The 12,128-nt window shown below is 42.2% G+C and overlaps 1 protein-coding gene across 1 annotated transcript in view; it reads left to right on the top strand.

The window, feature by feature from the left end:
• Positions 1-489: 489 nt before the first annotated feature.
• ank2b (ankyrin 2b, neuronal) overlaps positions 490-12,128 on the top strand; it is an 86,388-nt gene continuing 74,749 nt past the window's right edge. Inside the window, exon 1 of the mRNA XM_061095885.1 lies at positions 490-618. Within this exon, the coding sequence (XP_060951868.1) occupies positions 490-618 (129 nt within the window). The remainder of the gene's footprint in view (positions 619-12,128) is intronic.

Below are 12,128 nucleotides of genomic sequence, written 5' to 3'. Positions count from 1 at the left end.
GGTGGGTTCCCAGGTTCCCAGAGCATCTGCCGCTCCCTCCGCAGCCAGAGTGGTACAGGGAGGGGTGGAGCTCTCTTCCTATCTCCCTGCCTCTTTCTGGCATCTCTGCCTCTCCATTGGTCTTCTAGCTTACCTCTTGGTGGCATGCACCGGCCCTCCCCTCGTCTTTTTCTATCCCTGTCTCAGATGCAGTTATCCAGGCAGCATGGTGGGAGGCTTGCAACAGACACTCACACTCTCTGCATGGGTGAAGAGAGCGGGTGGTTTAGACGACTAGAGGACACCAGAACTACCTCTATCCTCTCCCGATATTCATCATCTAGTGACAATTTGCCCTTGGGCTTAAGAGGAGAGTTACCTGGTGAGGTGGGCTTATTTTCTTGGATGACTGGCTTATTCGCCAGTGAGGCAGGCTTCACGACGGGACTTCTGAAAGTGATCTGAGATCTTTTTAGTTTTCTTTCGTGTGGGAACGGTGAGAGAGCAGCCATGGCTCATGCCGCAGCACACATTAAAAAGGCCAGGTCCGAGATGGACCAACCTCCGGACCTGAAGGCTCTGGAGAAAGCCAAAGAGAGGAGGAGGCGTTCCCGGGAACGGGCTGAACGCAAGCGCAAGGTACAGGGCAGACTCAATGGAAATCATGCACCTCTTCATCCCTTTATGTGACCAATCAGTGTTTTTTTAAGTGCCATGGTTACTTCATCCCACTTCCAGTCATCCCTTCACACCATCATCATCTAAGTGTCGCAATACCTTTACTGAAGAAGACTTTGTCAATCTGTTATCAGACTGCGGAAGAGTTTAGAGGACAGGAATCATTCACCCATGACTTCATTACCTCCACCCTCATCACCATTTTCAGTGGCACCATCAAAGTATTACATGCTCTATTGCATCAAACCCAAGATCCATGTCAGTGTCATCAGTCCATTGTCGCCCACCAAGCTACATGAGGAACCAATCACAGTAGGCTAGGATTCCAACAGAACATCGTGGTTGCACTCTGCGTGATCCCTGCCGCTGTCCCCGCTTGATCCACCCATCCTTCATTCCACTCCACTGTATGTCATCATGTACCCACCACAGCAATATGAAGACGGCACAAATCATCCAGCAGTCTAAATCGCTGTGGCTGTCTCACGCCTCCAGCCGTACCTTGGGTGGGCAGCATCACACCAACACACTCTGTGTACAGTGAAAATACTCCGGCTGTCTCCCTGCAGACGTAACTACGCAGATCGCTCCCTGGCGTACTGCAAGGCTTTGCGGTGTGTGTTCATAGTGTTTTCTCATGGACAGTTTCTGCATTCTCTCATCACACACAAAAGGCTCCGGCTGAGGCTCTATTGATGTGTACTGCTGAGATATTCTGTCTTTGTGGTCAGTGTCAGGGTCAGGGTTACTGTTCGTACCTTTGTAGACACTGGATACACACAGGATTTGAATTGCACTGGAAGGAACATTATGTCTCACTGATCATGATTCATCCTGATGTGAGTAAAGCAAAAAAACAACAGACACGACTAATCAATGACAATGACATGACAGTTTGATTGGGGACGTCAAATTGGGGCAAATGGGGAAACTTGTGATATTTAAAGAAAAACTACAATAAACGTGATAATTAACCAATTGGAGGTGTTGGATTGAATCACTGCATGATACATAGCAAACGAGAGTCGGGAGTTAGGCAGTAAAATGGTTGTTTGCGGATGTAAATGAATATCTTAAAATGTTGTATATAACAGTTGGTATAAGGCAAACCAAACAGTAACTGTGTGTCAAGGGGTGTTGGTTTAACTATCCGGTTACCAACTGTTAAACTGCCAATCAGAATCCAGATGTCTCAGTGGCCAGGGCGTGAAGCAGACATAAATAACGTCCTTTTAGATTAATTGCTGAGGTGTGTCAGTTTGATGGAGTAATCTCCAGGAAATTTTGAAAGAGAAATGGAGGGTGACATTAAAATGTCTGTATGGAGTCAATGGATAGGAATGTCACATTGGAACTGGTGATATTAAAAGAAAAAAATAATTTGGAGGAGACACAGTTCCAGTTTGATTCATGTGAGTAGTGTACAAAAGGCAAAGAGAGAATGACATAAAGTGGGATCGTTATTTAAACTGAGGTGTGTAATGTTGCATTTTACGTGTCAGGCTGTCCTTTCACTCATTCTCTGTTCCCACGAGTCACGGTAACGTTCTGATACAGAACTGTCGGTCGGCATCAAAATAGTATCTTTGGAAGCAAAGGCCCAGTCGTGACCTTTGTGTCCCTGAGGACCAGGAACTGCTGTGTTTTCTCTGTCCCCTTCACCTCTCACTGTTATTATTGACCAAACTGCAAGGCAGATTATCACATGGGATTATTGGTGCGCACACACACATACACACACACACACACCTAAAAGTGATTAATAGATTCAATTTTGTAGATTGTCCACCGAGTGCCCAAGGGGGAGACATTAACATCAGAGACACATTGCTGTCAAATCGCTGCTCCCGCTGGAAAACAATTAACCCTGTGTAAACAGTACTTAGTGGGCATCAGAGGGCCTGGCCTGGACAGTGCATGTCTGAAAGCATGTTGACATGAAATGCTGCAACTCCTCCTGGATGTTATATTGGATTTTGCTGTGAAATGCGTCAGCATGGATTCACAATTGTGCAGGCATGACCAATTATATAACAGAGCAAGGGGAAATGCATCCTAAACACGGTGCGTCACTTTGAATGCAACAGACATGCGGAGGGGATCATCTGGTGACCCAAGCCCAGACTTTAACTCCTTCATCTGCAGTAGAGGAGGATTTTCACTTCAGTGCTGCTCCACAGTGATGGCTGGTCACACAGTATTTTTTTATGAGCAAGGCTGAATCAACCGCAGAACCTCTGATGCCTTAATAGAAATGTATTGAATCAGGCTTATGTTAATGTGGTGTCTTTATCATAGTTAAGTCAATGTTTTCCAGCTTGCACCCCTTCTAATGTCTCACAGCTATTGTATCTGTTCCTGCAAACTCAACACTACGATGTTTACCTGTCGATAAAATTACTCGGATGTACATTTTCCATAGCAATATAAGAAAAATAATATCCTCATAACTCTGCTGCTCTGACTTTTCCTTTTTATTTGATTGCAGTTAAGCTCACCCTTAATGAATCGCTTAATCCCTCCTGTTCCTGGCACTCCTTTATTCCAACACACATGCAGGAAGTGTTGCGCTTCATTCATTTGCTCCAAAAAATAACCAAGTAGAAGAGACTGGAACAATTTATATGTTATACAAGCGAAGAACAAAGCCGCAGATTGGCGATGAATCTGTTAAATTTCAATTATTTTAAATGTTAAAAAAAAATTCAGAGCTAGTGTCAGAAATAGACAGAATACCAGTACTTCTTCTATTGACAGATGTATTAACTATGTTAGAATACCCCGCCAATATAAAATTTGAGTGGTCCCATGGGATATAGAGTAACTTTTAAAAGTCAATTGTATGTACGGAATCTATTTCAGGGTCCTGGGAAAAGCCTTATGAAAGAGTAAACACTATTGTGAGGATGGAAACACAGAGTAACGGAACTATACTTACATAAATAAATAAAACATGTCAGGTTTCATGCAAACATGGACAACTTACTCATTCCATAGAGGAATCACAGCCGCTCATCAGAGTGAGGACAACACGGAAATTCATAACAAACGCTCTCATGGAGTTTACGACACATCTAAGCATGTGCATGCACATTTTACCAGTCACTGTGACAATGAGTGGTGGCATTAAACACAAGTGAGTTAATAGGCACTCAGTTAAAATACCATTCATGTTATGTACATGAATCCACTTTTCTCAGCGTAAAATGGTGTCCTGAGAGAGATAATTGAATTGGCACACATATGTGTAAGTATGTACTGATGAATACAGTTAATGTGTTTGTTCTACTGTATATAAATATGTAATAATGTAAAGGGTATTGCACAATATACTTTAATATTTCCCTGTCAGCTAAACACACATTATATCCCACCGAGATGAAAACGTGTGTTACAAACAGTTGAGCCATTTTCAGACCAATTGGGTCTAGACTATCTCTGGAGTTTTTTTCTTTCACACACGTTTAACGCAGCAGGATATTCTCCGCTCAGACACATACACGAGATCACAGTAATATCTGGAGCGTTCGGGCGAGGAGTGGTGCAGCTGACAGGGGCAGGATGTAACACATTTGCATCGGCTCTTATCACTTAAAGCTCTCCTGATGTTTTTCGTCAGTGTCTTCTACGAGTTTTCTTTTTGTTCGGTTTATTTGAATTTGTATATTTATATAATTTTTTATATAATTAAATAACTACAAATTAACATTTTGGTGGTTTGTGTTCCAGCTAGCTAGACGAATAACTGAGCTGCCTCGTTAAATTAGCCTGCTGGTTTTTTTCAATGCTAACACTATTGGTTACTTTTAACCTTGCTTACTTCTCAGTTTAGTGTGATTTTGGGGTAGATGCTAGGGCTAAGGTCAAGCTCACTGTGTTACATTCAAATTGGAATCAAGTTCATTTTTAGCGTGTTACAGAACACGATTTAGCAATGTAGTTTTGCCCCTAGAGTGTTTGTTTCTTTGAGCCAAAGCACTTTATCCTCAGAGGCGTGTTTGCAATGCAGTTGTCACACAAGTACTCTCTCTCCACTCTAGAGTTAAAAGATGTAAATGGTAGCTTGTTCATGTGAGTCGTCGGAGAAAAAGTCTCACTGGAGTAGTTCCTGTCTCAGTCTGTGCTTTTGTGCAGAGGCCAACCTGTACGATCACGGGACAGCATGAAACAGCTGATGCTTTGCTGTGTTGTATCCCTGCAGAGGTGTGGTACCTTTTTACATGAGGGTTTGATCTTTGTAGCCCTACTTTGATTCCCCTATTGCCCAAATCCTGTCTGTCTCCTTTTATTATAGCTCAGTAACTCACCTCACAAGCTTCTTGTTATCTAACAGACTCTGATTCATGCATTCCAATGAGGAATTAGGGCTCTCCTTGAGATTGTTTACTTTCTACCTCTCTCTCTCTCTCTCTCTCTCTCTCTCTCTCTCTCTCTCTCTCTCTCTCTCTCTCTCTCTCTCTCTCTCTCTCTCTCTCTCTCTCTCTCTCTCTCTGCTTTGTCATCCCATGTACTTGCTCAGGCACTGCAGTGCAATCCTGACAAGTGCACCCATCTCCCTTGCAGGTATAATACAATCAGAGAGGCTGCTCCTGGGTTGTTTTCTCCTTCTCTCAGACGGTTTCTCTGACAGACCTCCCTTCCTTTCCATATGCCCTTCCTCTTTCTTCCTGTCTCCTCCTGTCCTCTCTCTTCCTGCTCTGTCTACGTCTGCATTAGAGTGAAATGCACACTCACCTTTTATCCGTCCTGAAAGTGACCAAAGCAAATGGGACCCCAGCGTGTCTTTCGGAATGCCACGACATTGGCATTCCTATGATTTCACTGTAAAATTAAAACAAGTAAAGTAAAGTAAACAGAGACCACTCAGGATGCTCAATTATGATGTCTTTAAATAAACTGAGCCAGGACAAGGTTTGGAGAAAAAGACAAATGCAGAATGTTGCCATCCTTAAGGTTGGATCATCCTCCCCTTACTTGTGAAGTTGACCCAGAGATACCCCAAGATACAGGTTATATACCTAGTTGTCTGTGTATCCTGGTTAAGAGGTGGGCTTTTTCTGTAGAAAACTAAAAAAACATATTTGTGTTTATGTGCAGTACAATCAAGCAGGTATTCCACCATCTGCAGTCCAGAATTGCTGCTTCTCTTTGTACTTGAAAAGACAGTATAAATGACTGCAGAGGAGAAGCAGTTGCCTTGACTACAGTGCCAGCTATTGAACTGGAAATGTATCTTGCAAACTTGTTTGGCTCTCACATTTCAAACTTAATTATTTGATCGACTCACCCAGAGGAGTTGACACAAAGTTCCTACCAGAGCTTAATTGAAAGGAATTGAACGGTTACATCATTATTCTCTTAATCGTCCCTGCGGTCTTTCTCTTCTCAGGCTCTTTCTTTTTGTTTTTGTCTCTATCTTTGAAATATAGCAGACTGATGGTCTGTTAATAATAATCCCCTGCAGGGCTCAGATGCATCTGCCATTTCTGTCAGGGTTGTTTTGGCGGCCGTAGCCGTTGTACACCGTGCATTTCAGTCTTAACCTTTCATTAGTTGTCGGGTTCTGAGCACATTGAGCTTAGCAAGAGCATCATGTTGAGTGTTTGTAGACAATATTCACTCCAAGGACATTTTAATCACTCAGTTAAAACCAGGTGCAAAATCCTACTGTACATAAGACTGACTGACTCTGTGTTTGTGTGACTCATAGGAACAGCTGCGATGGTCCAAGTGGGTACTCTACCTTTTTTAGCTCTTTCAGGTATGTGGGCAGCACTGCCTGAGAGGAACATATACATCTAAAACTCTGCTAGCCACAAGCATTTCATGCAAATGTTTTCCTTTTTGGTACCACTGTTATTAATCACTTCCCATCGCCTGGGCCGCTGGATTGGGCTCTGTACTGACATATTGTATCAGAGGAAACTGAGCGTCTAAAAGTGGAAACCATTATACAACAGCAAATCCTTGTTAACAGCATCAAGGTCTGAAAGAAAAGCTTGTCCTGCTTTCTGTAAATTCTTGAGGTCTGTTGGGACCATAACCAACAGTAGCAAATTCAATTTAAAAACCTTCTGATAAACCACGTTGCAGACGCCTGAATCAGCAGCCACATCTCCAAATTCCAACACACCTCAGTTTTGACAACTGCCCACCTCCGCAGCTCCAGTGTGGACTGAAAATGCTGCTGATTCATTAGATCCGTGTGGTTTGTCTGACCATAAAGGAGCTTCCAAAATTGAATGCAGATTTCAAAACACGCACTGCTTTCATTGCAAGGTGTGAGAAGCCATTAAACTAGCTAAAGTGGATTTGGACACAAACTCAAAGCACTGAGCTCTAGACCACAGATTTTAACTTCTACAGCACTCATAAGTGTCACTTCCTCTCTTGTCTTTTCTTTTAAAGCTTTAATTATTTGTTACAAAGCCTGCATGAAGGAAAGCCAAAGTATTGCATACTGCTAGTTTCATTATATCACCAGTGGTATAACATTTTTGGGCAAAAAGCAGGCTTTCCTTTTGCCACCAAGCCCCAGTGCAAGTCCCGGAGCATTACATTATTTAGCTGCCCTGCTTGCAAAGCCATCTCCCTGTTTGTTTTTACATCTAATCTCAGGCCACAGCTGGATGCTCAGCTGATGCAATTTAGGTGGAAATGTTTGTGGCGGAGATGTTAATCTCTGCCTCCACCCCCCCTTTCACCTTCTCTCTTCTGATGTGCTGGATTATGTTGTATGAATGTCTGTACATCGTCTTCACAGTGTGTTACTGTATTTTAGTCATTCCACTATGGTTACCTTTTTTGGATAAAGTTCACAAGTTCATATGGTTTAATCTATTACTGCAACGTTTTCTTGTTGTCAGGTATTCTGGAGGTATACTGAGTCATAGCAATAAATTATACGTTTTTTTTGTATAGTAGAGATAAACTAATGATGTATGTGAATGACCTATAGAGGTCTACTCATGGAATAGTACAGCCCAAAAATATTTGTCCATAATTTACGTTACGGAAAATGTTTTTCACTGTGGCTCCATGATGCCCCCACTTCAATATCCCCAACCAACCACACACACACACACACACAAACACACACACACACACACACACACACACACACACACACACACACACACACACACACACACACACACACACACATACACACACACACACACACACTCACACACACACACACACACACACACACACACACACACACACACACACACACCCTGCTGATGGTACTTGGATGTTGACCAGGCACCACCGTTTGATGCTGAACTGGGATTGGCAAAATCCTGGATTAGAGCGTTCATAATCTGGTTGCTGTGGCACTATGTTATACTGCAGCTCAGGAGGGATACCAATCCTATCGTCATGGCAACCGAGCGAGGGAGAATCCACTACAGGGAGTAGAGCAGCAGGATCCACCCTGGAAGTGCGGAGACAGAGTGGTTAATAGCACCGTATTAGTGTTAGTCATAGATGTAGAGAGGAGAGCTGGTTGTTGCATTACTCATGAAGGTGTTGCATTTGTGAACACACTTTTAATAATCCATCAGTATAAGTAATCTCGTCAAATAAATGCTCGACATGCATTAGACACTGTTGTCACACTGATATAGTTGAAAGTTGGTCGCTAGTGCAGTATGGCGGATGATTGTGTGGCTTAGTTATGCAAGGGGGAAAGATCACCCAAAGGAGCTTTGTCCAAGAGAGAACTCATGGGAAATGACTCAACATCTTTTTCACGGAAGCCAATATGAAACTACTGGACATTTTTTAGATAAACAGAAAATACTAGACAAAGTATTTGCAACTAACTACAATAAATAAGTAACGTGTCTCTTAAAGTTGACGTGCCAAGCATGCAAACATTCCCATATTGACGCTATGAACTAACACAGAGCAACATTGCATTAATCTAATGTGTGTCCAAAATACACTCTCATTTTAACTCTAGTTTTGGTCTCCACCACCTCCTGAGTTTTGTTTACCAGCTAATTGTTAAATTTGTCTGTCTTGCTAAAAACTCCATAGCGGTGTGGATCTGTCTCTTCAAGTTGCATATAAGTACAAGTTGTCTTTGACCCTCTGTCTCACTGTTATGGATAGTCAGAAAAGAAAAACTTCAATCCGCCCCTGTCATCTTATCCAGACCTTGATTTAGTGGGTTTGTCCCTGAGCCATGTCCCATCCCTTTACTTTTGGAGCAAACAAACCAACAAACAACAAAACGGCCGAGGTAAATGCAATCATTGCTTACTGCAGCAAAGACACACTATATAGACACCAAAGACTTCTGGAAATTTGATAGCAAAGAATGACAGGATGGGTGGAAATCAGCAAAGATGGAGTGAGGCAATTATGGGGGTGTGAAAGGCGATAATTTGAATTTAACGTCAAGCCTGAAAAGTACCAAACTCCTGTAACTCCTGACTCAGCAAGGGGGGGCCAAGAGGTGTGATATTACTGCTACTACCTGGAGACTGTTTGTGTGTGTGGGTGTGTGAGTTTAAACACATTTGTCTCCATCCTTATCATTCTTCCGATATGTGGATGTTCCTTCTTCCTCTTCCTCTCTTCATCTCTCATGCAGCTCTGTGGGTGTACGGCCGCCTATTTTAGGCAGGTTCATCATCCCTCCACACACTCGCTTCTTCACTATGTGTGTGTGTTTTTTTTGGGATGTCGTGCTTCGTTGTCGGGCTTAAATCATTGTTGTAGTGACACCAACGCAATTAAACAGAGCTGGGGTAGAGGCTCACTGAGATTAATTTGCCCCACTGGATCCGGGCCAGGCACCAACGTTGTTACCTAGTGTGTGTTTGTGTTTTCTGATTACTCACAGTTTGTCCTTCATTTCTGTTTTCCCCCATACTTTGCTCCATGACAAATATTTGCTCACTTGAAGTGAGCGAAGACCAAAACTTCTACTGCAGCAATTCCATTGAAGCAGTATATTTCAGAAGCACGCTTTTCACACGTTTCAATCTACTTGAATGAGCAACAAAGAAGTTGTTTAAATGTTTAAATTTGATCTGAAATATTATAAACCTCCAGCCATGTAGTGTTACTCTAGCATTAAGTTGCAGGATTTGTAAATCATTTATTGAGGAAAAAGGGTCGAAAGGTTCATGCAGCTGACAGTTAGTGAGCTTAGTCTTCAAATTAGATCCTCCATTTCCCACCATGCAACTTGATAGCATTTTTCTTAACACTGCCCCAGCCTCTTTTAAACACATGCAATATTTATATTTTATAGATATTTTTATTTATAGATATTTGATCGATTAAACTTAAAATAACCATAACATTTGTTATTGACTACATATTTCTTCTGTTGACTTTCAAATGAATTCATAAAAAAAGAAGGGAAAAACTAGTTTTAAAAAAATATTATTATATGTATTATTATTATTATTATTACTATTATTATTATAACTGTATGTCTGTCCTCAGTGGAATTTAATGTTGCATCTGGAGAAACTAGGACACATAAGGAGAAAGAATTGGTCAAATTACAGCCTAACAGTAAAATAATTTGAGAGCAGGCTGAGAACATGTTTAATGAAAAATACAGTATGCATACTATTATCACATATATGAATAGATAGAAATAAAAGAGTTTGGTATTTCTATGGCACCGCGAATCTGTGTCATGCGTGAGAGGAATGTAACTCTAAACTCTGTGCCTATCTGTGCAACATACAGTATGTACAGTGGGTACAGGCCTGTGTGCTAGACGGGCAGCTGTGCAGTTGTTTGTCAGCAGGGAGTCCCCAGCAATCATCTCTGACTGGACACACAGGCTTTACAGAGGCTGCAGGACGACAACTGTTGCTTAAATCTCTAACATCTGGCCTAGAGTTCTATCCAGTACCAACAACTTAGTGTAGTGCCGTATTATGTGGTGTCCCTCCTGACCTGTGTTTTTCCCTAATGAAAGAAGTACGTGTTAACATAAGGCTGTTTACTTGCACATTGGTTGGTTACGACGTTTCGGAGTCTCTCAGTTTTGAGAAATCTGGATGTTTTACAGGGAAGGCTCCTGATAGGCTTTATCTCATCCAAGTTTCTGAACTGTTTCACAGTGCCAGAGATAATAAGGAATCAAGACCCACCTGGAGGCAGAAGATGCCATTTTCTGCAAAAACCCATGCATAAACCTTTTCCAAATCTTTGTTTCCATAGCAACGGCTAGCCTCCAACTTCTATAATTCATGTTTTCCTCTTCCATGGCTGTGGTGTTATAGTGGAATCGGTTGCTTATTTATAGATAAATCTCTGATTTGTTCTTATATGTTTAATACTGATTAATGCCTACATGTAGCATTGATGTACTCGATGGAGTATTTTATATATTAAATCCCAGATTTGTGTTTGCCTGGATGACTAACCACTGGAATGTAGCTGCTCCAGTACAGGTCCCTCAACCGCCAAAATTAAAACATCTCTCCTACCTTTCCCTTCTATAATAAAGCCTTTCGTGCACTCTTCCCCCCCAACAGCAGGAACATAAACAAGTGGCTTTACCTAACAACCCCCTCCCTCCCGCAGCCAGCGAGCCATATGGTGAGCTCAGATTAAAAGCATTTGTTGTCAACGCCTGCCCCGCCCCGTGGATTACTACCCAACAGAGGGAGTGCAGAGCGGGGGGGGGGGGGGGGGGGGCGTGTTTGTGTAGGACTGGACGTGAGGGCGGAGATTTTTGTGGCCGATGCAGATACCGAAGAAAAGTGACTTCTATGCTTGATCATTTTAGGGGAACTGTGTAGTCTGCTTGGACGGGTTCAGGTCTTAAATTTTCCGTCTTTACATATACAGCCATGCCCTAATCTATTGGCTACCCTAATTGGATAAGTGTGTTGACAGCTCTTGATTGAGGAGATTGGACAAGACGTTAAGTAAATTACACCATGGAGAAGGTTAATGAAACTAGCCTGTAAGGTGACAGAGAAGTGGAATGCCACGTCTCATTGTGTGTGTTTTGGTGGAAAAGGAGCAAAAGTGAACGGAAGATGTAAAAACAACTTTTTTCTAAAAGCAGACTATTGAAACTTGCAAGGAGACATAACACAAGTTGTGTCCCTTGGCAGTGGAGGGCTGCAAGCATGATGTAGTATTTTCTGTAGGCTAACATAGCAGTTAGCATCACACTGGTTTCCTTAAAAGAAAGCACACTTTTCATTGGCTGCCTGAACTAAGCTGTGACAAACACAGGGTTATTATATGTGTGTAACCACCGCTTCCAACTTGTAATTTGAATTATTGCTTTCTAGCAAAAAAACAAGTTAAACACAATAAGGCCTTCAAGGCATACTGCTGAGTAGATGGGTTTTCATGTTCAGTGTGATGATTTGTGTTCCCCTATAACCTTGGTACTCTCATTTAGCCACTTGTTAGCAACCACCTTTGGTGAAGTCACATATGGGACACCCCCCACCAAAACATGTTTACGGTTA

This window comes from Limanda limanda, chromosome 22 (genome assembly GCF_963576545.1).
Source record: "Limanda limanda chromosome 22, fLimLim1.1, whole genome shotgun sequence".
NCBI classification, from domain to species: Eukaryota; Metazoa; Chordata; class Actinopteri; order Pleuronectiformes; family Pleuronectidae; genus Limanda; species Limanda limanda.
Note: the sequence above shows the minus strand (reverse complement) of the source record. Positions and strands in the feature narration are given on the sequence as shown.